Below are 26,538 nucleotides of genomic sequence, written 5' to 3' on the forward strand. Positions count from 1 at the left end.
TTGTAATTCTGCTGTCCCTGACTGTTTTGAAAGTTTATGGTCAGTTTCAAGCCACCTTGCTCCTGCTCCATCCCAAGCTGAGCAAGCCTTTCCTAGGCTTGGTTAACTCTAAAGGTTCGGCCTTTTCAATGGAAGTAGTTGAGCAGTCCGCTTGGAGCCTATCTGTAGCATTTTTGTTTGTCGATGAGATCGTTTCTATATTTACCACTAAAGTCCTTTTTGCAGCATGATAACAGTCTGAGAGCGAGGCTTAAGAAAATGTAGTGGATGGCTGAATTGTTAGTGCAAAAGACAGCACTTCTGAACAAAGCGCTATTTTCACATAGAAGTTTCTCACAGTTTCTGAGAAAAGGAACGTTATTTTCTGAAAACATTTGTTTTATACTCAGCTTCAAAGCCTCAGTGTTGTGTTTTTTTTTCGGAATCTGCTGGCATATATTTAATTATATTACAAATTTCCAGTGAGGGGGAGAAAAGACACATTCCTTGGTTTCTTTTTCAAGACGTACAGGTTTTTGACTGTTACAAGTAATTGTCATTTCAGTTTTCCTTTGTTGCTGTTTTTTGTCTGTTTTTGCTTATAATTTAATGGTATGTCCTGGTATTAAATTATATTATTAAATTGTTATAAAATATTATATTAAAAGATAACTATGTTGAGTTTCACAAGGTTTTTTTTTTTTTCCAATTCAATGAAATGTAACAAGTATTGGATACATTCCTGGACATTGCAGGACAGGTGTTTAAGTACAGGTGAACTAAAGCGTCTTAACTATCAGCAGTGAATGGTTAGAATATTTGAAAGATTCAAGAAAGAGAGAATTGGGCATGTTTGTGGTTAAAATGGATGCTAAGAAGAAAAGCTAAGTGTAAACAAAAGCTTTGACATTTGTTTTCATTCACAGTTCTTTCCCACATGTGACTTAACTGAGGAATGTACAATTGAGAAGATCTAGGTATTTTCTGGAAAAAAATAAGATCCATAGGCTGTACGCCGTGGCTCCCATTTTCTTTCTATTTCTTCTTAATACGTGGTGTGGATGTTGCTTTCTTCACTACTGGTTGTATGTGCAGATTGGACCATGCAGAATTACAAATTTGATCTTTGGAAGTTTGTCCTATTATTTTAACAGGAAAATGGAACTTAGTTGAGAATTATTTCTAAAATACGCTCTTGTTAATCATGCTTTAACATTTGATATTTCTAAAATACGCTCTTGTTAATCATGCTTTAACATTTGATATTTCTATAGCAACCTGATACCGAAATGAACCAAATGAAAGAAACCTTGAGAGGAGTGGCTGAGGAAAATAGTAAACTGAAGTCATCATTTAAGTCTGTGATGGATGAGAATGATTCCCTAAAAAAACAGGCAAGATTAATTATTTCCTGTTATTAGTAGCTTTAGAAGTTACAGTCAACAATTTTAAACGTTTGAACAAGTTGTTTGCAAAATTGCTGATTTTGTTTCTGTAAGACAAGAATTGTGTGAATGGTTGTAATTACTTTCTGCTTCATTTTCTAGCACGTGAAATTTAGTCTCTCAGATCTTTTCCAGTATTAAAGAAATTAGAGTTAGTCCCCTGACCCTGTAGCAACAGGTGATTTTAGGAAAGACTAACCATATCCTTTGAAGCAAACTGAGATTGGATAGAGAGAAAGTATTTTATAATGGAAGCCACCCTGTGCTGAATTGCTCTGCTGATTCTATTAAATAAAAAGTAGTATGTGTATTTCTAATTCCATGATTACTCAGTATCTTCAGTTATTTTTGAAAGTGTTAATTAAAGGAATATTTTCTCTGTTCTTAAAGACACGCTGAGACAGTGGTTCACAATAATACAGAGTTAAAGTTTTCTTCTCACTTGACTTAAATCTGACCTAAATGCTGACAGGCAAATTGCTACGTAAACTCTTTTGACCATTGCTCCTTCAGTGAATTGCAGTTCTGATGCTCTTGAGTCTGATGAAAATCATCTGCTTCCTAGTCTCAGTAAAATCTTTGTCCTTCTCTTTTGTGCAAACTGAAGTATTCACAGAGGACTTGCATGATGATCGGGATGTTTGTTGTATCCATAGAGTACGTTACTTATATTTAAATGGAGGTTATAGTTTGCCTCGTATTCTTTTCTCACAGAGCATGGTCAGTGACAGTGTCATTCTTGCGAGAAGAAAACTTTCACCCTCTCTATTTCCAAGGCCATTAGACCATTCTTGAAACATGCACTCCGTTTTTTGTGTCATTTCTTTATGAGAAGTAATCAAATACGTAGTGCCTATATCCCTAAAGAGGTATTGTGCTTATTCTTCCCCTGTAAGCGGAAAGGTTGGGCCGCAAGTCAACAAAGAGCCACGACTATTTTATTTATCCAGGCAGAGGTTGCCTGGAGAGGTTGAGGAGTCCCCGTCCTTGAAGATCTTCACAAGCTGCTTGGACGTGGTCCTGGGCAGCCTGCTCTGGGTGGCCCTGTTTAAACAAGATGGTTGGACCAGATGGTCTCCAGAGGTCCCTTCCCACCTCGGCCATCCCGTGATTTGTTGAGGAAGTGGACAGTGATTTTGTTTCTATCACTGTCCATGCTGAGAAGAAAAAAATTGAACTTTTAGGAATCACATCAAATGATTTCAGTGTGATGGTTAAGTCAAAAAGTGAGTTTTGAATCTACAGCTATTTGAATGGTTTTTGATTCTTTCAGTTAAGTGACGCGAACGAACAGAACAAGAAGTTAGATAATCGAGCAAGAAGCATGCAAGCTCAGTTAAATGATTTACAGGTAAGGTTTCTTCTTCCAGGTACCTTCTTCCGTTATAGTTAACAAGTGAAATATAATTGTTACATTTTATTGTAGCAGAAGCATGCATTGGTAATGGCACAGAAGTCCAATGATTCAGGAGGAGTGGTGTGCCAACCTAAACCTGTTAAGGAGGAAAATGAGACAGGAGCATCAGAAAGTGATAAGGTAAGGACTGGGCAAGGTGAAAGATCTGTGTGAAAGACTTTAGGCAGTAGAACGTTATGTATCTGCTAGAAATTAGAAAATGCTAGAAATTAGAAAAATAAAATAATTTTTATTGATTTTTTTTAGTGAGTTAATTACAGTAGGAATAGGTAGACACTATATTGGGAGAAACAGTCAACTGAAAGAATAAAGTATGTTGCTAAAAATGTCTTTTGAATTTTATATTGTGTATGTATATGTTTTTTGCTTATTTAGCTGTTTTCTTCTTCCTCTCATGTTATCTCTCAACTATGAATTAAAATTATATTCTGCCTGCACTGTAACTGTTTTCTTCTGCTGTGTCAGAGCAAATCTTAAACTTATTCTGGTTACTGCTACAGTACAACACTGTCCTTTATGAATAAAACCAGCTGAAATGTAGTTAGAGAAGTCAGATAGCAAATTTTAATTTTATAAGCCAGAGATGATTGTACTGCTGTTATACTTTGGGGAAATGGTCTTTAATGTGGGAAAGGATAAATGCAGTGTTCATATATAGTTCCAAAAGGATCACCTTGTTTTCCTTAAAATACCTTCTTGCATCACTTAATGAAATACTTTCTGTCTCCATGTTATTCCAGTCAGTAGCAAGTCCTCTGCTAGCACTCTGCCAACATTTCCCGACTGGTAATGACTTTCTCCCGCTAGAGGCTAAACTGAAATGAGAAAGAGAGATATTCACGCCATTCTACTTGATCTATATCAGATGCCTTAAAACTGTACTGTCTCTATATAGCCAACATATTTCTCTGTGTACGTAGGTTTTAGCGTACTTTAGTCGCAAGTGATATATGAGCAGCATCAGTAGTTATAATTCTGAGTGAAGAGAAGAACAGTTGTCTGAAGGTAGATACAAGAAGACCTGTGAAGGTTTTAAAGAGCTGTTTGTGCAGCCTGTCTTCAGGAACCTCTGGATACCTTTCACAGAGTTTTTCTGTACAGTTGTAGTAGAGGGACAGAATGACAATGTCATGAAGTCTTTATTCTTCTAACGGTGCTACTTACACAGTTAAAATTTAGCATAAGTAGATTGTATGAAATAAAGCAAAGGAGTGTATCACATGTATCAAAATGAGGATTTCCACATGCACAGATCATTAAAGATTTGCTTTTTCCTTTTTAAAGCATTTCGTTAGAATTATAAAATAGATTGATTTTGTATGTGAAAATCTCTTCCCAATTCTTCCCAAGCCTTTCATAAACATTTGTCTAAGCACATAATAAAGCATTTGCGTATTACTAATGTACTCATATATTTTAGTCTATTGGTGTTGTGGTTTAGAAAATCATAAACTTGAAAGCTGAAATAACTGATGTTGTGGATGTATTACAGGTACTACTGAATTCAAAAGTTTACGACCTCTTAACTATTCTTATGGACTGGATCTCAAACGAACACCTTAGCAAAATAGAAATACAAGGAGAGAGAGAGGGCAATGATAAACCTCAGTGTGCTAAAGAAAACTGCACTCCAGAAAATTGTATGAAGGTAAAGGCATTTGAATTTGTTGAGGCTAAAATGTTAAGATTCTTTTTATTATTTTTGAGAGTGTAACAGGTCAGCCTGTTTTATACGCGCTTTGAATACATTAATTAAAAGAAAATGACAGTCCATCAGTATTAATTCCAACAGTGAGATGTAAGAGATAATTTGTCATTCGTGGAACATACAGATCATTTTTAAGGAAATGTGTACTGTTCAGTCTGAACTTTAGATTCCACCTGTCTTTCTCTTTTAAGTCATTTTTATCAGCTGATAATTTGTCTTGTGTTTTATCTGTAATACTGTATGTAATTCCTTTTTTCTAAGGAGATATACACATCTAATTTAAAGTATTTTAGTGCTGATATTAGGTATTAAAAGTTCAATTTATGTCTTATAAAAGATGATACCATGCAATTCTTTTAACACCGTCTTTCTTGGGATACCAAGGCTTGGAAATCAGTGAGGTGTTCAGGAAATCTGCTTTTACAGTGTTTTTTTCATTATATTTAAAATTTGTAGCCATTGGTATTAGACTTCAGAGTCTGAGCTCACACAATGTCTTTCCACTTTTTGTGTAAACCTGTGTAAAATGTAAATTCAGTATATGTATATAATTCTGTTACCTGTACCAGGTCTGCACAGTGAGTATTTGCACATGTAGTCTGTTAAACTCTGGGAATAAGTTTATTTTACTTTAGTGTTGTTTTGTTTTGTTTTTCTTTGTTTGCTTTTTACTTGTGGTTAGCTTATACTGTAAGTTCATATACTGCATATAACTTTGCCATTCTGTATTTTTACAGCTTTTGCATGTGGTCACTGGACAGCTCCAGTGGATGCCATTTGTGGATCCTAAACTATATATGCCTGTCATTCAATTTATCTACTGGTCTCTAAGGCAGATAAACACTGGTAATAAGGTAAGTTCCCGAGTGATATTTTGTATTATAAATGAGTATGAAAAGTAGATGTTTTCAGGGATTATATATAAAAGAAACTTTGCTCTCTTTGCAAAGCATAAATTCCTACCACAGATACATAGCAAATGAAAAAATAATTCTCATCAAATTAACTTTCTCACATTCATTGTTATATTTTGCACCATGTATGTAAACATATTTTTACATACATATGTGATCTTTGTTGCAGCAGTGTCTAGCATCTCAGGAATGATATTTTACCTATGTGCTTACAAAACTTGTGAACTAGGAAAAGAAATATATTTTTGTTCACTTTATGCATGAGATTTGTTGAAATTGATGGCAATGTGTGGCAAAGTAGCAAAGGAATTTTGATTTCTTTGTTCTCTACTCAGTGTCTAACTGAATAGAACTGTAAGCTGGTGGTTCTAGTGCTAATAAGAAAATATTCTAAATGAGCATGTTATTAAGTTTGATTCCGAAGTAATATTTCTGTACAGTTTGTTGAAAAGTCCAATACGTCTTACCTGTACGGTATTCTTAAGGTTCATGTTTAGACCTTAATTCTGTAAATGCTTTTGTAGGATCTAGCTTCAGGCATCTTCAGAAAAGAGTATAGTGTAGTAGGCAGCGTTGATTAAAGCTGAGTTTGAACTGACTTTATTCTGGAACCAGAGGCAAATTAAATAATGTCAGCATATCAGGGGTCCTGACTACCTTGTCTTTTTGTGAAGTGTGTGTTGACAAGGCCCTGTGCTAATGTTGTTCAACTGCTTATGGAACGCAAAGTAGTACAGATTATATTGCAATACATGGTCAAGGCATTTGCTATTTAATATTTAATCCTTAGGGGAACATACATATCTATACATAGTAGACAGGATTTTCTTGTATTTTAATGTTTACACTAAATGTGCACGTTGTTTGAAACAGCATGCAAGCATGACATCAACAATGGAGAGACTTGGAGAAGTTATTTTCAAAGGCATAGAACATCAGGGAAACCTGCAAACATGGTCTGAAAAGTCTACACAGAGTACACCAAAAACTGTACTTTTCTTTACAAGCTCCTTTATGCCTTTGAGGTTTCTGTCAACTTTAATTTTGCTTGAAACAGCGAAGTTTCAGCGAGGTAAGTTCTGGTTTTTATGATGTCTTTTTTTATCATCTTTTTATTTTTATCCTTTTTTTAAAAAATCTTATTTCCAGGAATGTGCCTGGATGAAAAACAAATTTACAAAATGCAGCAGTTCAATGATACTGTAGCATCTGTAATGCTTTATTAGTGAAGGATGTTTTATTTGAATTTTACCACCTGATAAAGCATAATATAGGGAAGGAAGTATGAACCTTGCTATTATTCATGTCATAATTTGTGTGGTCATTTTAATATGTGTTATTGTTGTCAGTGAGATCAACGTTTTTTGTGACGAAGGGGAAAAGAGATGTTGGTAATTCTCTCAAGCAATCACTCTAGCAGTGATTTGTTTGTCAAGATCTTCACTGCATATAATGGTACAGCTAATTGCTCTTCAGTAAACTGAAATCAGTAGCAAATTTCAGAGAGTTCTAGAATTTCATTGCTTTGTCCAAGTTTGATGTAAAGCTCATAGTCTGTCTAGCTCTTACCTCTCTGCTGTCTCCCCTCCTCTCCTACCAAGTCTGTCACTGCAAGTGGCTACCCATAAACATTATCAACATTGAAAAACATTGAAAAATGCTACTATATGCTGATGCAGTATAGTAATGTATTTTGTTAACAGGCAAAGCAAACAAGGTCATACTTGTCTGGAGATATCACAGTTCTTAGTGACTTTTGCTTCAGTTCATGACAGTTACTCCACTTGTGCAATCTCCAGGATGCCGTAGCATCTCTTCTCAGCAGGAGTTTCTTTAAAAACAAACAGAGCCTGAAAAGACAAAAAATTTTCGTTGAAGTGATGACAAAAATACTGACCTGTGCAGTATTTATACTGGTAGTGCTTAGAATAAACAGGATTTAAACATTCTGGAAGACCATCCTGACACCATTAATAAGCAAGTACAGTATTTCAGCTGTTGGAGGGAAGAATCGGTATATTTTCAATTTCAGTATCATATAGTTTCAGTCAGTATATTTTGGTGAAGCACGATGATTACCCTGAAATTGAAACTCACATTTCTAGAAATGGTTGATAAAAATGATGAAAATGAATTACAATACAAAAAAAAGTACTTATTGCAGAGATTAACTGTAAGCAGATGAAAGCTGTTGATCAGAATGAATCAGTTTAGCTTCTCATGGTTGGTTTTTACTGCAAGCTTATAGAACGTGGAAAAAAAATCTATTAAATGTATGTTGAAACTTACTGTGTATGAATTTTCATCACTGACCACGTGTCTAATGATCTAGTGATGATAAAGCAGCATGTTCAGTTTAAATATATATCCTGTTTCCTTCAAGATGCTAATATCCAGCAGATGGCACTGCAATTAAACTTTTGCTGTGTGATAAATTTTTGCCTTACTCCTAATTTTCTGTGCTCCGGATGATCAATGCTATTCCAAGATATTGAGGAAGATTTGACATCATGAAATTAAGAAAATTGAATTGATTCACTTAATCTAAATTCTCTGAATAATTTAGTGCTCTCCAAAATGGATGCGTATATAACATAGATGCACTGAAACTTAAACTACAGCCTTTTATGGAAAGGAATGCGAATAGTTGCTGTCATGAAAGTAATTGCACTTATTCAGATGAATTAGCCTTTTACTCCTTTATTAGAGGCTTCCCAGATGTTGAAACCAATATAGTCCCAAACTATGCAGCTTGTGATTTCCTTTTCTCTCTTAAGGAAGATATTAGAAAGGTTTTATGTTTGTAAATATATTTTGCTCAATTTGTGAGTTGTAGCATGTCTTTTTTTCCACTCACAACAATTTTTTTAAGGAATAAAAATAGGCAGAGTATGCCTTTAAATAAATAAATAAAATTAATATTTTCAGCCATCTAACTTTTTTTATTAGTATATATTTGCAACAGTAACTCTTAGGATAAATATTCACATGTTTGTGATCATCTAATGGAACTGTGATTATAGAATTTTTATTCCCTGTTTTCTGTTATCTTTCAGTGAATTACCTGACTCATGCATTTCGTTCCCTTTGCGTGGACTTGAGAACAGATGAAGGAAAGATGTTATTTTTGCAATACCAATGTGTGCCTGTCGTACTAAGCCACTTAACTATATCCAGAAAATGTCTCCTTTCTTGTCCTCTTGATGCATTAACTGAGATGGCCAGGAGCTCTGATAAAAGTGAGTAATTGAAAAAAAAAAAAAAAAGTTATGATGAAAATAGGTGAGATAAGTATAAATACCAAGTAAAAAATAACGTGATGCTTCTCTATAAATAACCTAATCTAGCATTAGCATTTATTTGTGTCATTTAAATTCATTAGAGATATAAAGTATGTTTCTGAATTGTCTGTCTCTTCTCGCTGTCAGCATCCATGCTTTACATATTGTCCTGGTTGCTTTCTTACTGGTGTGATTTTTTTGTTATTATATTTAGTTTAGCTTTTCTGTTTATTGCACTGGTTTACCTTGCTGATGTTTTGCCAATGAGTATTTTTCTTTTGAAGTAAGACTGTGCCAGGGCAGCCATTTCATGAAATCCTGTTAGCAGGTGGAGATAAAAAAAAAAAAAAAAAGTTTATCTCCCCCCCTCCCCCCCCATGAACAGCTCTCCCCTAGCCATTTTTCACTTTCAAATAATTGGAAATGGCACATCTGTAAGAGATGGTTATGTTTCGCTGAATTGTACTGTAGTGTGGTCCTATAAAAGGGTTAATAATCTCATTATTCACAGTGCTTTTCCAGGTGATACAGGCAAAGAATCAGTTGATAACAGTCTGGATGAACACAAAACTAGTGAGCCATTCCAGTGTCGTGTGGAATAATCCTTGTTACTTTTCTTAGAATAAAAATCATTCGCTGTTTTTTTAGAACAGAAAAGGGGAGGAGAAGGGACTGCTGCTATTTGTGAAATACATATTGTTGGCTTGGGGTATTTTGTTACCATGTACTATAGCGGTGAAAATAGAAAGCGTGTTTAACTTGGGATGGAAAAACATTGAGTTAGAAGCTATTTTGTAGTGAGATAAGTGGCAGAAAGATTTACCTGATGTTGTTTTCTTCCTTTCAGACCGTGTGGTTAGTTTAGTTTTTTTTACACCAAAGTATTTCTAATCATCGTAATTTTGATTGGTAAAGTAACTGGGAGAGAAAAACCTAAGCAGGGTTGATGGTATCTGACATGACTTTGAAGAAAAATTCCACTAACAGTACATGTTCTGTTACCTAGCAGTAGTCATTTTGATATGCTAGATGCCTAGATTTAGAAGAATAATGGAGATAAATTGTGAGAAGTTCACATTTTGCCATGTTGCTTCTCAGAGAAGATATATATGCAAAACCAGGGAAGGAGGACTAATGCTTAATTGGATTAACATATGATTGAGAATTTATTTTTCAGCAACTGGATATAAAGCCTTATGCAGAGCCTTTCTCTTTGGTATAAGGAATTGCCTATATACATGCTATAGTCAGATTCTGTTCTTTTCCAATATATAGTTAATGTTTTCCAAGAAATTGTTAATGATGACAAGTAGTATTGTTGACAGGTAATCATAATTTCATACCTTTGTATGTTTCTTATGAACAAGTTATTAAAAGCAAACTGGAAGGTGGCTGTGAATATTCAGAGGTCTCTCTGTGTTAGACTAAAACAGGACTTTATGCACAATTTTAAAACTTTATTGTTATGCAGCCTTAAATATGAAGTCATAAGTAGCTGATCTTGTACTAAAATATGGAAACGTGTTACCCAACGAAACAGCCTCTGACCAACAGGAGTCGAAGTCTATATTTTTTCTCTATGATATGCAATCCCTAAGCATTCTTTCGATTTGCTGGAATAATCTTCTGAGTCTATATGATTATTCCAGTATTTTTGTTTAAACATATTACCGTTACAGCTTACGTGATTAGAAACTGAGTAAGAAAAAAAAAGCACTGATTTTTTTCAGATGTTCTTTTTCATAACTTAATTTTTTAATTTATTTTTTTGTGAAGTATTTTTATGGATTCAAATTTTAATTGTCCAGGCTGCAAGATGAGTCAGATGTGAAATACCAAATGCTTTGCACTGCCTCTTCCTGTAACTGCATGTACCTGTTGTTACAGTAAGCAATATATGCTAATGGTTCTATACATTTCAGACCTATCTGAAGCCCTCTTGTAGGTTTTTTCCTGAAAAAAAAAAAAAAAATTCTCGTCCTCATATTCCAGACATAAGGCCTAGACTCCCTCATATATTGAGGGAAATTACTTAAGCTGCATGAGAAGAAAGCACCTATTGGCCTAAGATGGACATTTCTGTGCTTTGATAGAAATTAATAATAAGAGATTCTGCAGTATTGCTTAAGCCCATTGACCGACTTGGTTTCAGTACTCATTTTTTCAGATTTTAGAGCAGTATCATTCCTTTTGGCTTCGTAGTATTTCTGATCCAGTGGGTGTCCAAGTTTCCCTTGCTAGTTCACACGTCAACAATGCTAATAAGGCATCCAGTTACTGAAAACATAACGTCAAATGTAACAGTTGAGGTATTGGTATCATCTGTTTCCTGTCAATATGCAGTATCTTAATGGCAAATTAGAATTAATAATCTTATTTGCTCTTCATCTTTACTGGCACACAGCTTTTTATGTACCCCATCCCCATTTTGGTTCAGGTGTTTCACATCCAGAATCCTGTCAGGGGAGAGTCCCGACACCATTGTTTCAATTGGAAATGGTGGAGGTCTGAAAGATAACATTGTTTGGTACTTTCTTTCTCTTTCTGTCAGTTTGTTATTGTATGTTCTTTGGTACTTTCCAGCTCAGGTTACGTGTTCATATGCAATATCTTCTACTTTTCTGATTGTTACTTTCTTCTGCTAGTTCTTTTTTACAAGGAAGAGAGGAATCAGCAGGCAGAGGTGGAGGAATAATTAATTCTTGAGTGATCTTTAAGCTATGAACCTGCCCGAAGATGGGTGTGATAACAAAACCTGATCTGATAACATTGTCACAGAAAGTAGATTTAATGCTTTGATAAACTTTGAATGCACCTCAAACACTGTTCAGTTGAACAAAACCAAATTTTAATACTTTTTTTCTTAATTTGACTCATAGAACAATTGTACTTATTAGCCAATGTTTCTCTGTAACATTCGAGGAAAATTGAGACCAATGCTATAGCTGAAGTAATTTTATAAAGAAGGTTATTTTCCTTGGGGCTTTTTTTGGAAGTAGGTGGTATAATTTGTGCAGTTTGAATAACACCTGTGTATTGTAAGAGTTCAGACTTTATTTATATGACATGATGTTCCAGAATCATATGAGTTGCATCTCAGGTTAGGTTTAATTATGTTAAGACTTTATTTGAGTTTGTCATCTTGTTTGAAATATTGTGCTTAGTTCTGAGCTGGTTATTGCAGGAGTGGAACAGAGGAAATAAGGCAGGCAAGGACAGAAGAATTGTTGGAACAAAGCTCTTTTAGGTTTCCACCTGGAAGAGAGAGTTGTGATTCCTTTAGTGATTCTAGTAGGTCGTTAGGCTTTTTCTGGTTTACTAAACAAAGTAACCCCGAATAGTGTATAGCTGCGATTTACAGGCTATCTAGGTTATTTGTGGAATGGTGTTTTTCTCTCTAAGGCCTCATTAGAATCACTCTTCAACGGTCAGACCATATTGGTTGCTGTTTAAAACTAGACCGTTTAAAACTAGAAGTTCACTTTTCAAAGCCAGATGGTTTGCTTTCTTTTTAGCCAACTCCTTACACACCTTCCAGTTCTTTTTCTAATCCCCATCTTCTCCAATACAATGATATTGCATGTAATGCTGCATAAACCTATAGCACACTTCTGTCTTTAGTTTCTGAAAATGTCTTGGGAGTTTTATTGAAGGGCATGAATATGTTCAGATTGGTTTGGTTTTTTTTGTACATGTCCTACATACATGTATTACATTGGCTGTTCCCTCTTCACAAAGTGCCACTTCCCAACTTGTTAGCAACAACTGTCTAACTTTCCTTGTCATAAAATCCAGCTAACGTTTCTTTCAGATTCCTGAGGTCTGCTGTGGTGTCCCTGCCTAAAGGGCTCTTTTGGAATTACAGGTTTGGGGCTTGTCCTTCCTTGTCCTTTCCATCAAGATAGATTTCCTGCAAACCAGCAAACTAGCCAAGGTGTGCACCCAAAAGACTAAAATGCCTTTATCTTCTGTCCCATCTTTCTTGTGCGGGCCTTACTAGTTATTTTTTGATATTTTTACTTCTGTGGCTGGCAGACCTTCTGCTTTTATGGGGGGGTGAGGGGTTGTTAGACCTTGTTAAAAAAGAACAACTTTTCATACAATCTGTCTTGTTATAAAGGTAGTTCCTGGCCTCCAAGGTGTAGGTTTTTGTTCTGGTCTTTTCTGTTCCTTGTAAACTTCTGTTCAGTCCAACTGACTTCTGTGACATAAGGAATCCTGTTCTATTTTTAACCTTTTTTATTGCTTTTTTTTTTGTGTGTGTGTGATTGTCATTTGAGAATGGCGCTGGTCTCCCGTACATCCCGTGTCACAGCTGCGTGAAGGTCTTGCACATCTAGGAAGCTGAAGAGCAATTCATACCATCCTGAGGTCAACACGTATTGGGTGATGGGCTGAAGCTGTCCTTGGGGTCTCTTAACTCGGGGTCACCCACGAAGGCATCCACACTCGAGGGGCCTTGCGCTGACTGTTATCTTGCCTGCCCTCTGTTGTGCCATAACCACTGGCTCTTACCAGGCCCAGCTGTTGATGACAAGAGAATGAGTTAAACTCAGCAAATGGTTCCAATCTTGCAGGTGACTGTGTTAGAGACAACAGCTCATTAGGAAGCTGTTCAGTGTTGTTACTGTTTCTTTCAAGTGTTTTCTGTTTCTGTGGTCCTTATGTAACTTTTCCATGAGCTAACTTTCCATCACTCGGTTGGGTTGGTCCAGTCTCCTGGCAGATCCACATGCAATTAGAAATGAAGCAAAACTGTAATGGTTAATTTGTGAAAACATGAACTTCAAGCTGGTGTTCCTGACAGTCTTCATTTTCTGAGGTGACAGAGCTTTAGCTATAAAACAGAATTTTCTGAATAACTATAGCTGGTGAGATTTGATGCTGTGAGTGACTGATTACTTTGAGGGTAAATTTCAGATGAATTCTGTCAACAGTGATAAATTGGTCATTGTTCATTGCAGTCTACCAATCAAGTTAAGTTAATGTAGCTACAAAATGCTGCATTTTTTTATGGTTACAATGGGAGGCTTTTGCAGATTATTTAAAATTGTGTCAAATCCTGACAGGATAGATTCCAATTTAGTTTTTCTACAGTAGTTAATAAAAACAAAATCTGTGCAGAGATGAAACAAAAATATTTAAAAATATACAGTTTTTATTCTTCCAGTTCATCAGATAGACAGGCATTTAAATTATATGCTTACTTTGTACATTTTTGATGATTTAAAATATATTCTGCAAAAGCTTATTTGAAATGAATATATAAACGATGTATGAAAAATCTCTTTAAATGCATGTCTTTATCAGTTTGCTTTCACGTAATTGAACTTTGTGAGACTTGAGATATTATTTCCACCTTGGCTCTTCTGTTTTATAGTAAAAATCCCTCAGCATATTTTTTATATTGTTTTATAAACCTCACAGTTAAAACATTCTTACAGTGTATCTGTGTGTATATGTGTGTATATATATATTAATAAAGTATTTTTAAGATACCTTAAGACCAGAATTTTTAATAATAAAATAATACAGTATTTTTAAGACCAGTAAGAACAAGCCAGCAAAAAAATGCCCAGGTAAGCTGAATATGGTATTTGTTTACACCTACAAAAAGGAATTTAAGGCATTTTGTGGATATTTATAGGAATAAATTGTAGGACCTCCTTCTACAGTAAAAGTAGAATAATATTACAATAACTATTAATTTAATGGCATATTCTAAGTAACTTATCCTGGGGCATACCAAGTGTGTTTATACACTAAGGGCAGAGCGCAGTGAATAGTGACTTTTGTTGGATTCCTAACAAATTTGTTCAGTTCTGTTACCTATTAAATCATTACTTATGTTCTTTATGGTGTTGCTATAAATCAGTCTGTACTATTAGAATCAAGAGTGAAACAACACAAGGGAACAGATTTTACTTTATTCTAAATTGACTGAGTTTTGGAGAGCAGGATAAATGGAAAAGATTATACAATATGGCCATGTTAAAAAATTATCCAGCATTTTACAGGAATTGTTTCGATATTCAGGTGTTCTTATCCAACTCTGACCTCTCAATTACTATTCTGCCTGTCTTGAAACAGCACAGTGACAGTATTTTGATAATGAAAGGCTGTCTAGTATCACATCAGTGTCTACAGGTACTATTTCTGTACATCATTTTGCAGCAGCTTAAAATATTTCCTTTTGAGTCTTTTTAGCATAGCTTAGTGTTCTCCTCACGTAATCATAAGAAAAGGATCATGATCAACTAACATTGAATAAACATGTTGAAGATAAGATTTTTTAATTTGAGTTTAAAATTGTTCAGTGTCCTATTTTCCTTTGTTTTTAGGGGAATAGGCCTTGTTTTAATACCACAAGTGCTGGTGACATCAGAACTCTTAGGAACTTGGGTGGTTTTTAGTTCTTAGTTTTACCTGATTTTTGCGTCACATGCCTGGAATATACCCAGTTATTACATTGTTCTCATGGTTGCACAACATGAGGCATATAAAGCCCTCAAAAGCTATAAATCAATGATTTATTTTTCCCTGCACCAAGTTCTGTGATGAAACTTTTTAATTATTTTCTTTTACAGATTGCTTACAGCTTTTCCTGGAATACTGCAGTACTGAATCCGTTTTCCGTGCTTGTTCTGAATTGCTTCAGAATCCCGGACTAGACATGTGCTTTTTGAAAAAGATTTGTTTTATGCTACGGAAACTCTCCGAAATAAAGTAATCCTTTATTACTGTTTTTCTGTTAATTACCATTAGATCACTGAACTTGGGGACATTTCTCTTTTTTTAAAAAGCTCATCTCTGTTTTGACGTTCATTTGCTCCAATACAAATAATACTGGACTTTCATTGTTAGCAATTATGTTTAAAATGTTTGTCACAGATATGTAAGATGAGTCTCTCAATTTGCCTATAAATCTGTGTAGTTCAGAATATGAACTAAAAAATAACTAGCCTAAAGAACATATATTCCTTATTTATTTAGATGACAAGAATGCTTAGAAGAAAACCCTTCTTTTCTTCCCCCCGACCTTCAGTTTTACCGAGTTACTTGGTAAAAATGTCCTCTGAAAATTGTTTTGTATGTGACTTAAATTTAAGTTTTGTCAATTTTCATCTCTATCAAAAAAAAACAGAGTTTAAGGTCTTGAGCCATATAAGACTTTGGGGGAATGTTAACCTTTACAAAATAGGTTTCCGTTGCTTGTTGGTTACTAATTTATTGTAACAAAGATCTTCAACATGTCAGTGGTAGAATGCTGCTGAGTTCCATTGATGTGCATTATTTAATGGGATTGTTTCATTTACAAAAGCAGGTATTTACACTAAACCGTAGCTTACATTAGAGTTAGTTATTTGCAAAACTGAGGGTTTAGTTTGATTTTTCTTAGGAACAAAATTGAACTCGGGGGGAAAAAAAGTTTTCCTGTAAAATACTCTAATTTAAATCATATTTTTCATTGGAAATAAACTAAAAGTGTACTCAGAAATCCAGATTTTTAAATTTTTTAATTAAAAGACAACCTCACAGGTAGTGCCATGAATCTTAAAAAATGAACTTTGATATATTCTTTAAAGTAAATTTTTTACCCTTGGTTTTGTAGTAGTTCATTACTATATTTGCCTTGATGTTATTGTGGATTTTCTGTACGTGTCCTGTTTCTGAAATCTTGCTTCTAATTGGGGAAAACTTTTTACAGGTTTTCCTTGATCTTCCACTGTACTACATGTAAATACCATTTAGTCAAGAGAAAGCATAGTTCTTGATGATTTTTGTCAAGATTTTTCTTACAATGCATTGATAATTTTCTGCTTAGAGACAGAGTTATGTGAAGCTCCCAATATAATTTTTTTTTAACTGATAGATAATAGATCTGTAAAGTCTTTACTGTTAAGTTGAAACTTGTCAATTATCTTATGTCAATTATTCTATGTTAAATCTTTTGCAGAAGCAATAAGAAGATGTTTGAATCGTTTGCGCTTCCCGAAGTGATCAAAGAACTTCTCAGGACAACACATCCTGATCACCATCACTTCTGCGTAGACCTCAGAGTAATTCTGTATAATTTGGGAGTGGCAGAGAGCAACAGTGCTAGACTCGAGTCTAAGCAAAAGTGACTAGCACTATCTTTTGAGAATTGTTGTTCTGTGTAATGTATGCCAACTCTCTATTGTAGTTCAAAAAGTAATTTATTTATTTATTTATTTATTGTTTTTAGTGCTTTCAATAAAATTGTTCATCAAAACCTCTGTATTCTGTAAGTTACTTTGTATCATGTAGAATCGTAATGATATTTCCCTCATTCATGAATAGGAAAGTGAAAAACTGTAATATGCTAAATTTCTTTCTTTCATACTTTGTGACATAATGCTGCTGTCCTGAGTGACTCATACAGTCTAAGAAATTGGATCCATTCAGCTAAAGTTGCGTGTCCTGAGTAAGCAGATCACTAATACCAACCTTTCCATACAGGCAGAAATTTTACTTCCTTTTTACTCTTCAGAGAGTTTTATGAATTCATTGATTGATTCCTATGGTTGATAAGTAACAGGCAAGTATTTTATCAAATTATCTTTCAGATAATTAGAGTTTTAGTGATTAAAACCAAATTTTGATTGCAGTAAACTTGAGGTATCAAATGAGAATTTTTTAGTTACTTTAATTTTGTAATTTCTTGGCATTTGCTCTTTACCTGTGTTTTTGTAATATCTAGTATTTTGTCCTGCTTTATGTGAACTTCTCATGTAACTTTGCATTGTAATGTCCCTGAAAACATAACCTATAAACATTTCTTTAAATGCCTGGCTATAGCAATCCCTGATAATAATATTATACTTCAATGCTACTAATGTATTTTATATTAATTTCCAATTCAGTTCCCATTTGGTCTCTTAGTACCCACATTTCCTTTCTGAATGTGCTTGAATATATTCTTAGTCTGTCACAATTCAGTGTTCGGAATTTTGTATATGTAGGAAACGGGATACTTTCTAAAATTTCAACTTAATCTTCCATTTCTAATTTCTGATTCATCTTTTGTACTGTAACTACAGAAAATTTAATTGTAAAATTGAAACTGCAATTAAAATGTAAAGATCTGTTGTATGTTAGTCTTTGACTAACACTGGCAGTCAGTATAAAACTTCAAACAGGTTTACTTCTCATTTTCTTACATTTTTTCTTGTTTTTCCTGTGTCTTTTTTTTTACCAAAAGTCTTTAAGTCTTTGAAAGTGGATTGAAATTGAAAGCAATATTTTTTTTCAAGCAATCTGACTTTCATTTATGACAAACTTTTCTATGAAAAGATTCTACATCAGACCTGGCACCAAGTACCAGACGTAGTACTGTCTCTTCTGTCTGGAAGAGAGAGCAAGCAGCATGAACTCTGTTGGTGGGAAAACAATTTAGGTAAATTTAAATAATACTAATAGTAGATAAAAGCTTTTGCCAACAATGGATTATGTTTTGGAATAAGTATTTCTTTATCAGTAATTTCACATTTGTCAGATTTACCAGCAGTGCAAAAGCATCCATATACTTTCAGCTGGAGACAAAATCCTCTTATTTAGGAATTGTATTTCTAGTCCTCATGTGCTGCTCTGCCTGCTTAGTCATTATAATGCTAGAAAATAAACAAGAAAAAAAAAAAACAAACAAAACTATAGAAAATTGTTGGCTTTTCTATATCCACATCAATGTTCTGTTCTTGGCTTTCAGTCTTCATTACTGTTTGATAACTTACTACTCTTCCTTATGGTGCCAACTTAAGAAACTAAATGTATTTTTTAATAGTGGCAAAGATAATGTGGTAAAGAGGCACATAGAGTATGTGCCAAAGACCAAAGTCTCTTGTGGTTTATATATAGTAGTGTCCTGGTTTTGGCTAGGATATGGTTAATTTTCTTCATAGTGGCTGTTATTGTTAATGCTGATAACAAACCGATGTTTTAGTTGTTGCGGAGCAGTGCTCACACAGAGCCAAGGACTGTTCAGCTCCTTGTGCGGCCCTGCTGGGAGGGGACACAGCCAGGACAGGTGATGTAAGATGGCCAAAGAGATGTCTCACACCATGTGGTGTCATGCTGAGCAATAAACTGGGGGGGTTGGCTGGGGGGCAGGTGCTGCTGCTCAGGGACTGGCTGGGCATCAGTCGGCAGGTGGTGAGCAGTTGTGTTACGCATCACTTGCTTTGTGTATATGTATATATGTATACAATTATTATTTCCCCTTTATTTTTTGTCCTATTAAACTGTCTTAATCTCAGCCCATGAGTTTGACTTTTTTTCTGATTCTCTCCCCCATCCCAGAGTGGGGAGTGAGCAAACAGCTGTGTGGTGCTCAGCTGCCTGCTGGGTTAAACCACAACAAGTAGAATCATAGAATCACAGAATATCCCAAGTTGGAAGGGACCCATAAGGATCATTGAGTCCAACTCCTGGCACCACACAGACCATGTGACTACGTGCACAGTCCAATTGCTTCTTAAATTCAGACAGGCTTGGTGCAGTGAGTGCTTCGCTGGGGAGCCTGTCCCAGTGTGCGACCACCCTCTCGGTGAAGAACCTCTTCCTGATGTCTAGCCTAAACTTCCCCTGCCTCAGCTTAACATCGTTCCTGCAGGTCCTGTCACTGGTTATTACGGAGAATAGGTTGGTGCCTGCCCCTCCACTCCCCCTCATGAGGAATCTGTAGACTGTGATGAGGTCCCCCCTCAGCCTCCTCCAGGCTGAACAGGCCCAGTGCCCTCAGCCGCTCCTCATATGTCTTCCCCTCTAGGCCCTTCACCATCTTTGTTGCCTTCCTCTGGACACTCTCCAACAGTTTAATGTCCTTCTTGTACTGTGGTGCCCAGAACTGCACACAGTACTCGAGGGGAGGCCACACCAGCGCAGAGCAGATTGAGACAATCACTTCCCTCGACCGACTAGCGATGCCGTGCTTGATGCACCCCAGGATACGGTTGGCCCTCCTGGCTGCCAGGGCACACTGCTGGCTCATATTCAACTTGCTGTCAACCACAACCCCCAGATCCCTCTCTGCGGGGCTGCTCTCCAGCGTCTCGTCACCCAGTCTGTACGTATAGCTGGGGTTGCCCTGTCCCAGCTGCAGGACCTGGCATTTTCTTTTGTTAAACTTCATGTGGTTGGTGATCACCCAGCTCTCCAATCTGTCCAGATCCCTCTGCAAGGCCTTTCCACTTTCAGCAGAGTCTACAACTCCTCTAATTTTGGTGCCGTTGGCAAATATGCTCAAAACCCCTTCTAGTCCTACATCCAAATCATTTATAAAAACATTGAAGAGGACTGGCCCTAAAATGGAGCCTTAGGGGACCCCACTAATGACCATCCGCCAGCCTGATGTGGCCCCATTTACCACAACCCTTTGAGCCCTGCGCATCAGCCAATTGCTCACCCATCATATGATGTTTTTGTTAAGTTGTATGCTGGACATTTTGTCCAGTAGGGTCCTATGGGAAACCGTGTCAAAAGCTTTGCTGAAGTCCAAAAAGATCACATCAGCTGGTTTCCCTTGGTCAACTAGATGGGTGATCTTATCATAAAAGGAAATCAGATTTGTTAGGCAGGACCTACCCCTCATGAACCCATGTTGGCTGGGACCAATGACTGCATTGTCCCCCAGGTGCGCTTCAATAACTTCAAGGATCATCCTCTCCATAATTTTACCAGGCACTGACGTGAGACTGACAGGCCTATAATTGCTAGCGTCTTCTTTCTTGCCCTTCTTGAAAATTGGCACAACATTTGCCAGCTTCCAGTCTACTGGGACCTCTCCAGATTCCCAAGACCATTGAAAAATAATTGAGAGAGGTCCCACAATGATGTCAGCCAGCTCTTTAAGCACCGTGGGATGAATCCCAACCGGACCCATGGACTTGTATGGATCCAGGTGGAGCAGCAAATCCCGCACATGTTCAGGGTCGGTTGGGAGTTTATCATTCCCACCATCATGGTCCTCCAGCTCAGGGCACCCTGGGTCCCGAAGCCCATCATCAGCGTTGAAGACAGAGGCGAAGAAAGCATTAAAAGTCTCTGCTTTGCCTATGTCCTTGTCTGTGAGGAGACCTTCCCCATCAAGTAGCGGACCTATGTTTTCTTTGGTCCTCCTTTTTCTGTTCACATATCTAAAAAAAACCTTTTTGTTGTCTCCCACAGACATGGCCAGCTTCAACTGTAGTTGGGCTTTGGCTACATGAATTTTCTGCCTACAAACGCGAATAGTGTCCCTGTATTCCTTCCATGTTGTCTGACCCTCCTTCCAGCAACCATACATTTTCTTTTTTCACCTAGGCTTCAGTAGAAGATCCCTGGTCAGCCAGGCTGGCCTTCTGCCCTGCTTGCCTGACTTCCGATATTTTGGAATTGCCTGATCTTGTGCTTTTAGGAGGCAGTGCTTAAAGACTGACCAGCACTGATGGACGCCAATACCTTCAAAAGCAGTTTCCCAGGGGACCTTGCTGACTAGTTCCCTGAGCAGCCTGAAGTCTGCTTTCCCCATATCCAGGGCTGAGGTTTTGGTGGCAGTTTTCCTTCTGTCGCCATAAATTTTAAACTCAACCACTTCATGGTCACTATGACCGAGAAGGCTGCCAATTGCCACATCCCCCACAAGACCCTCTCTCTTCTCCAGCAACAGATCTAGGAGGGCACCTTTCCTTGTTGGCTCCCTTAGCACCTGCACCAAGAAGTAATCATCTAGGTGCTTTATGAACCTCCTGGACTTGCTCCTGTCAGCCATGTGGTGATCCCAGTTGATGTCTGGCAAGTTGAAGTCCCCCATAAGGACAAGGGGAGTTGAGCTGGAAGCATCTCTTAGTTCCGCAAAGAATAATTCATCGGTGTTGTCTTCCTGGCTGGTTGGTCTGTAATAGACTCCCACAATGACATCCCCTTTATTTGTTTGTCCCTTAATCCTTACCCAGAGGCTCTCAACTTTGCCATTGCCAACTTGAAGTTCCACACAGTCCAGCCCATGCTTCACATACATCGCCACCCCACCACCTCGCCTACCCTGCCTGTCCCTCCTGAAGAGCCTGTAACCATCTAGTAAGTGTTCACTGTTAGAAGAAGTGAATCACTAATTAATTTTCAATTTTTGTTATATTGAGTGTTTATGTTAAAATTAAATTTAAAAAGTGAACCTGTTAAATGTTAATATAATTAAATTAATGAAGGATTTGACTAAGGATGAGACTAATGATTTTGATCTTAAGTAAATTTTAACAGAGCTGCAAAGAAAAATAGCAGTGCTCAATTTCCATTCATATTAAAGTAAACCTTAAATGTACTAGAAATCGACAAATGAATTATACAAATGAATTTGGAGTGTCTTATGAAGAATAGATAGTTCTATAAATATAGCAACTATTGTTAAGTTCCAGAATGCACATGTGATTTTTGACTCAGTGTAACAGTGTTTGGATGTGCAGACAGTTAGTGGTCATTTGATTCTTTCATGTAAAAAAAATGAAAGTCAGACTTCAGTAGAGTTATATGGAAGCTGGACTTGTCATTTCAGAACTAATTTTTTAAACCAGTTGTGAGAGACAATTTATACTAATCCTTTATTAAGTGTCATAATAATATTCTGTGAAAATCTTTTAAAAATGTAAACTATGTCATATCTGTTCCTGAATTAATCACTAATCAATTCTGTTAATGCAGAAATATTTGTGAATCCTACTAGATAAGGGTAGGAAAAAAAAAAGATGAATTTTGTATTGTTTTTATTTGCTATCTCTTTTATAGTTTGTGTTGGATTGCACTGGTAAATATGCTTTTACTTATGGGACATGCGGACTATAAATGCAAATGAGACTCTTAGAACAATGTGATTTCAGGATCAGAGACTTTAAGGAAAATAGTCTAGGAATAAATGGAACTAGCATGATCAGAAATGACTGGAAATTTTTGAGCTATTCTGGTTCAATTTTTCATTGATAATCTACAGTAACTAAGCTAACTAATAATGGTGCGTAACTTAGAAGCATAGATAACCTCTCTTACCTTTGTCATTAGGAGGCAGAAGTAGATACCAGCAAACTATCATACTAAAATTACTGTATTTCTATATTTGCATTTCCAAATGTTTGCTACACTGAGTTTTGTACACACCTGCTTGTTGCAGTGTCCTGAATACCAACCTTGTGGGGCAGCCCGGCCTGGCTGTCCATGCCGGTCCGTGTTGAGGCCTTGCTCGAACATCCCCATTTTGCTGTCATTCCCCCGAGGTTCTTTGGCGGCCTCTGTTCCAGCAATGAGCAGGGGGTTGTGGGGAAGGGGAAGGAGCTTCGGCCTAGGGGCATGTCTCCCTCTCTCCAGTAACATGCCGGAGCAATACGATTGCACGCATGGGATCAACAGGTCTGTAAGAGAAAGTGGATGAGAGAGGAGGTTGGGCTGATGCTGTACACCAAGTCTCAGGGGGAGGAAGATGAGGAGGTCCCAGCAGTGCTTTCCTCTGCAGCCTCCGACAATGGGCAGTTTGTTCCTAGTTCACCCAGTGAACTCGGAACAGGTTAGGAGCAGCGGCAGGAGGAAACCTAAAGATGGGAGATAGCCCTCAGTGGCAATATCAAGCACTATTGCACTATTTTAAAAGGTTTTGCTTTGCCTGTTTGCCTAACTAAAAATTAAACAAAAGGCCCTGTTTCCAGTTTTCTGATGTGTCCCTCTGTGGATCTTTTGTCCTGTGTGATACACTTCTACTGGATAAATGCTGAAGTCAGATGACGAATAAATTTCTGTCAGATTGGTCATGCTTGGGGGATCTCTTTGTAGTCTTTCCTTTTCAGATGGAACCTAGAACTGCCTGCTTTTTGCTGCTTTTGCAGCATGTGGGTACTGTAATGTGAGCGTGAGTTTCTACTACTTTATCCTTCTGTTGGAAGATTATCTGCAACAAGAGACATTTGACAGAGGTAACCAACTAGCTATTCCCCCTGGTTCCTGATTTCCTAAAGAAACACGGTTTATGGGATCATTGTCCGTCTGCATCCCCCAAAAGTGTCATGCTATTTTGAACATGCAAGCTGCTTCCAGCCAGATTTGGTAGCAGGCAAGGGAATATTAGTTATCAACTAATGGTGAGAAAATTTGTTTGAGAAGAGAGAAACCTTACGAATGCTCTCACTTAAAAGAGAGACGGGGACTCCTACACTTGCTGGCAGCAGACAGCTGATCAGTCAGAACATGTAGCTTTGAGCCAGCTGCAGTCTGCTCTGTCTTGCTGCACCTAGGTCCCCAGAAGCAATTACCTTCATTTCATGCTGATGACGGTAGCAAGTTTCTGGTAGTCACACCTTGTCACTTTAAAGGGTGATAAAGAACTGACCCCAAATTTTATGTTGCTGCTTTTTAGAACAGCTGTGAGAGCCTTCATTAGGAAAGTTGAAAAATACCTTTTTTTTTTTTTTTTCCCCAAACCTATATATTGCATAATTCGTGTTGTAATCCCCCTTGCTGTTTATTGAAGGCTTCCTGTCAAAACAGTCAAGACAGTGTTTTAGACAAGATTTACAAAGTCTAAACTGGGCAAATCTGTAAGAAAGACAGCTCCCTGGACAGCAGACAGTGGTATTTACAGAAGCATGGCAGATCTAAATGAACTAGGCTAACATTGCCCAGCCTGGGCACTTGTAGTTGTGCTTCCTTCCTTCATATTTTTAACCTCCCACCTGACGAAAGGTCTGTCCTTTAAAGCAGTATTTCGTCGTTCCCTTCCTTGTTCCCCTGAACATGACTGGCTTACATCTTTTTTTTTTTTTTTTAATTTAAATTTTGCATAACTTAATTTAATCTATCGTCTTGGCAAAAAGTATCTTCTAGCAGATAAATGAACCAGAAAGGTGAAAGTATGCTGAAGGCAACATTTTTTTCGAAAAACTTTATTCATGATCAGCACAAATGTCTTAAATATATCATTTTACTTACCAGACCAGATTTAAAAGAGACTGTAAGCAGAGCTCATAATTCAGAGGTATGACAATGGATCCTTCAATTATGTACTGAATTTTTCACCCAAAAGTTAAATGACTTCAGTGATTGATTTCCTGGTAGAAAGCATTTATCTTCATGATAACGTATTTAAATTTAGTCTAGAAAGTGTGAAAATTTGGTCTATGAAATTTGGTAAACCTTCACTTTGTAAACGGCTAGAGGAATTACCGTGATAAAGTAGTGCCCCTCTGTGCTCCTAGTAATAACATAGCACTCACATTTTTAAAACTCGCAAAAGTTACTCTGAAAGGAATGGTGCTGCGCTATGGTGTGTTCCTACCTTCCTTCAGCATCCCCGGAAAAATGCTGTGATGGGCAAAGGCATCTTTGTGTTACGCTGACTCTTGTAATGTGCTGTGTCCAAACCACCACTATCCATTGTCAAAACTAGAAACATTTGGGGTTGATGAAAGTCTGTAAAGCAGTCTTCTGACCATGGTTCTCCTTAATTAGACTTTCTTTTTTTTCCTTTTTTTTTCTTTCCATAATTTTGAAAGCATCTTGGATATTTCTGACTACCTAATCACTACTACAAGAGAGAATTTTGAACATAGACACTTACTGTTTGCTTGCTTGTGGCTACTTTCTTTTTGTTTTGTTTCTTTTGGTTTTGAGTGGATGGTCCTGAAAAAAAAAAAAGAATAAGACATAACATAACAAGACATTCTGATCAATGTCACAGTCAATTACCTGAGAAAAAGAGATCCAGCAAGCCATATATCTGTAATAAATGACATCTCTGATCAGTGCAACTTAATGGAAAGTAACTACTCTGGTAGATGTGCACAAGCTAGGGCTGTAGGCTTGGTGGCTGGGATACTGCTAACAGTAGCTGTGAAAGCTCAGCACAAGACAACATCCCTACTAATTAGATATCTTTAAGGTCATCTTCAGCTCCATAAAATGGCATCCTCGATGTGGTTAATTATGGAGAAAAGAAATAAAAATATGTGATCCAGCTTACAGGAAAAAAGGTATCACGTGGTAAAAGTTTCAGAAAGGAGCATAATATTCCACCCACACATCAGCTTTTTGGAAAAGTAATATGCCTTTGAAGAAGGTCAGAGATAATTAATGCTGCCAGACGGGTTTTGTCCTTCGGAAGAAATATTATTCTAGTATGTGGATTCAGGAGCTATTTATATAAGAAATGCAAATAAACAAAACTTTGTCATTCCCTGGTCCTTCCCAAAATGTAACAGCTTGATGTCCTCCTAGTTTCCATTGAAGCACGACTAACTTTTTTCAGAGCAGCCTTGCACACCAAGGCCAAATTTCAGAAACACAGCCTAACTCCGCTTCCTTCCCGTTTTCAGTTTCAGCCTTTCTACTTATATGTCCTTAGTGTTACTTGTTCCTGATTTACTTCTATGTGGTGGATTAAGTTGGAAAGTCATTGTGTATTCCTGGGCTGTTTCTCGCGATACTAACCTGAATGTAGCCTATTGTAGACTTGTGTTTAGAGCAGCCCCTTTTACCAACAAGAAAAATGGATTCTTTTTTTTTTTTTTCTTTTAAATGTGATGGACAAATGAGATGCCTAGGTATGATCTGTATAACAACGAATCACTGATGTCTTCTGCTGCAGAGCATGCAAAGGCTCCTTATCATTATTCCATAATATAAGTATTCAGACAGTCTAGTTTCACAGAACACTACCAAAAAGGAATCAACATTTTTCTGTCCTTGAAGAGTGGTTGATAATGATAAATTAGTGCCTGAGGTAACAGGTGCTATGCTTTATAAATCATATCACAATAAATAATCA

At 36.9% G+C, this 26,538-nt stretch overlaps 1 protein-coding gene and 1 long non-coding RNA gene across 7 annotated transcripts in view; one reads left to right on the forward strand and one right to left on the reverse strand.

The window, feature by feature from the left end:
- The window catches only part of LOC136789697 (coiled-coil domain-containing protein 138-like), a 35,607-nt gene extending 16,590 nt beyond the window's left edge, over positions 1–19,017 (forward strand). The window contains exons 5-12 of one of the 6 annotated variants that reach the window (XR_010828614.1): positions 2,851–2,961; positions 4,334–4,489; positions 5,287–5,403; positions 6,337–6,535; positions 8,520–8,702; positions 12,610–12,678; positions 13,025–13,321; positions 15,332–15,469. Coding sequence is in view for 4 of the 6 variants with exons in the window: in XM_066990480.1 (XP_066846581.1) it covers positions 2,851–2,961; positions 4,334–4,489; positions 5,287–5,403; positions 6,337–6,535; positions 8,520–8,702; positions 15,332–15,470; positions 16,702–16,870 (1,074 nt within the window). In the remaining 2 variants the exon portion in view is untranslated. Of the gene's footprint in view, positions 1–2,850; positions 2,962–4,333; positions 4,490–5,286; positions 5,404–6,336; positions 6,536–8,519; positions 8,703–12,555; positions 14,244–15,331; positions 15,471–16,701 lie in introns of those variants that run through there. The other 5 variants (XR_010828615.1, XM_066990480.1, XM_066990481.1 and 2 more) reach the window with 5 other exon arrangements.
- On the reverse strand, positions 6,220–26,280 carry LOC136789717 (uncharacterized). The gene is made up of 3 exons (XR_010828639.1): positions 25,333–26,280; positions 22,916–23,137; positions 6,220–7,313 (listed from the first exon to the last, which is right to left on the reverse strand). It is a non-coding gene; the product is annotated as an uncharacterized lncRNA (long non-coding RNA).
- Positions 26,281–26,538: the final 258 nt, after the last annotated feature.

This window comes from Anser cygnoides, chromosome 1, assembly GCF_040182565.1.
Source record: "Anser cygnoides isolate HZ-2024a breed goose chromosome 1, Taihu_goose_T2T_genome, whole genome shotgun sequence".
NCBI classification, from domain to species: domain Eukaryota; kingdom Metazoa; phylum Chordata; class Aves; order Anseriformes; family Anatidae; genus Anser; species Anser cygnoides.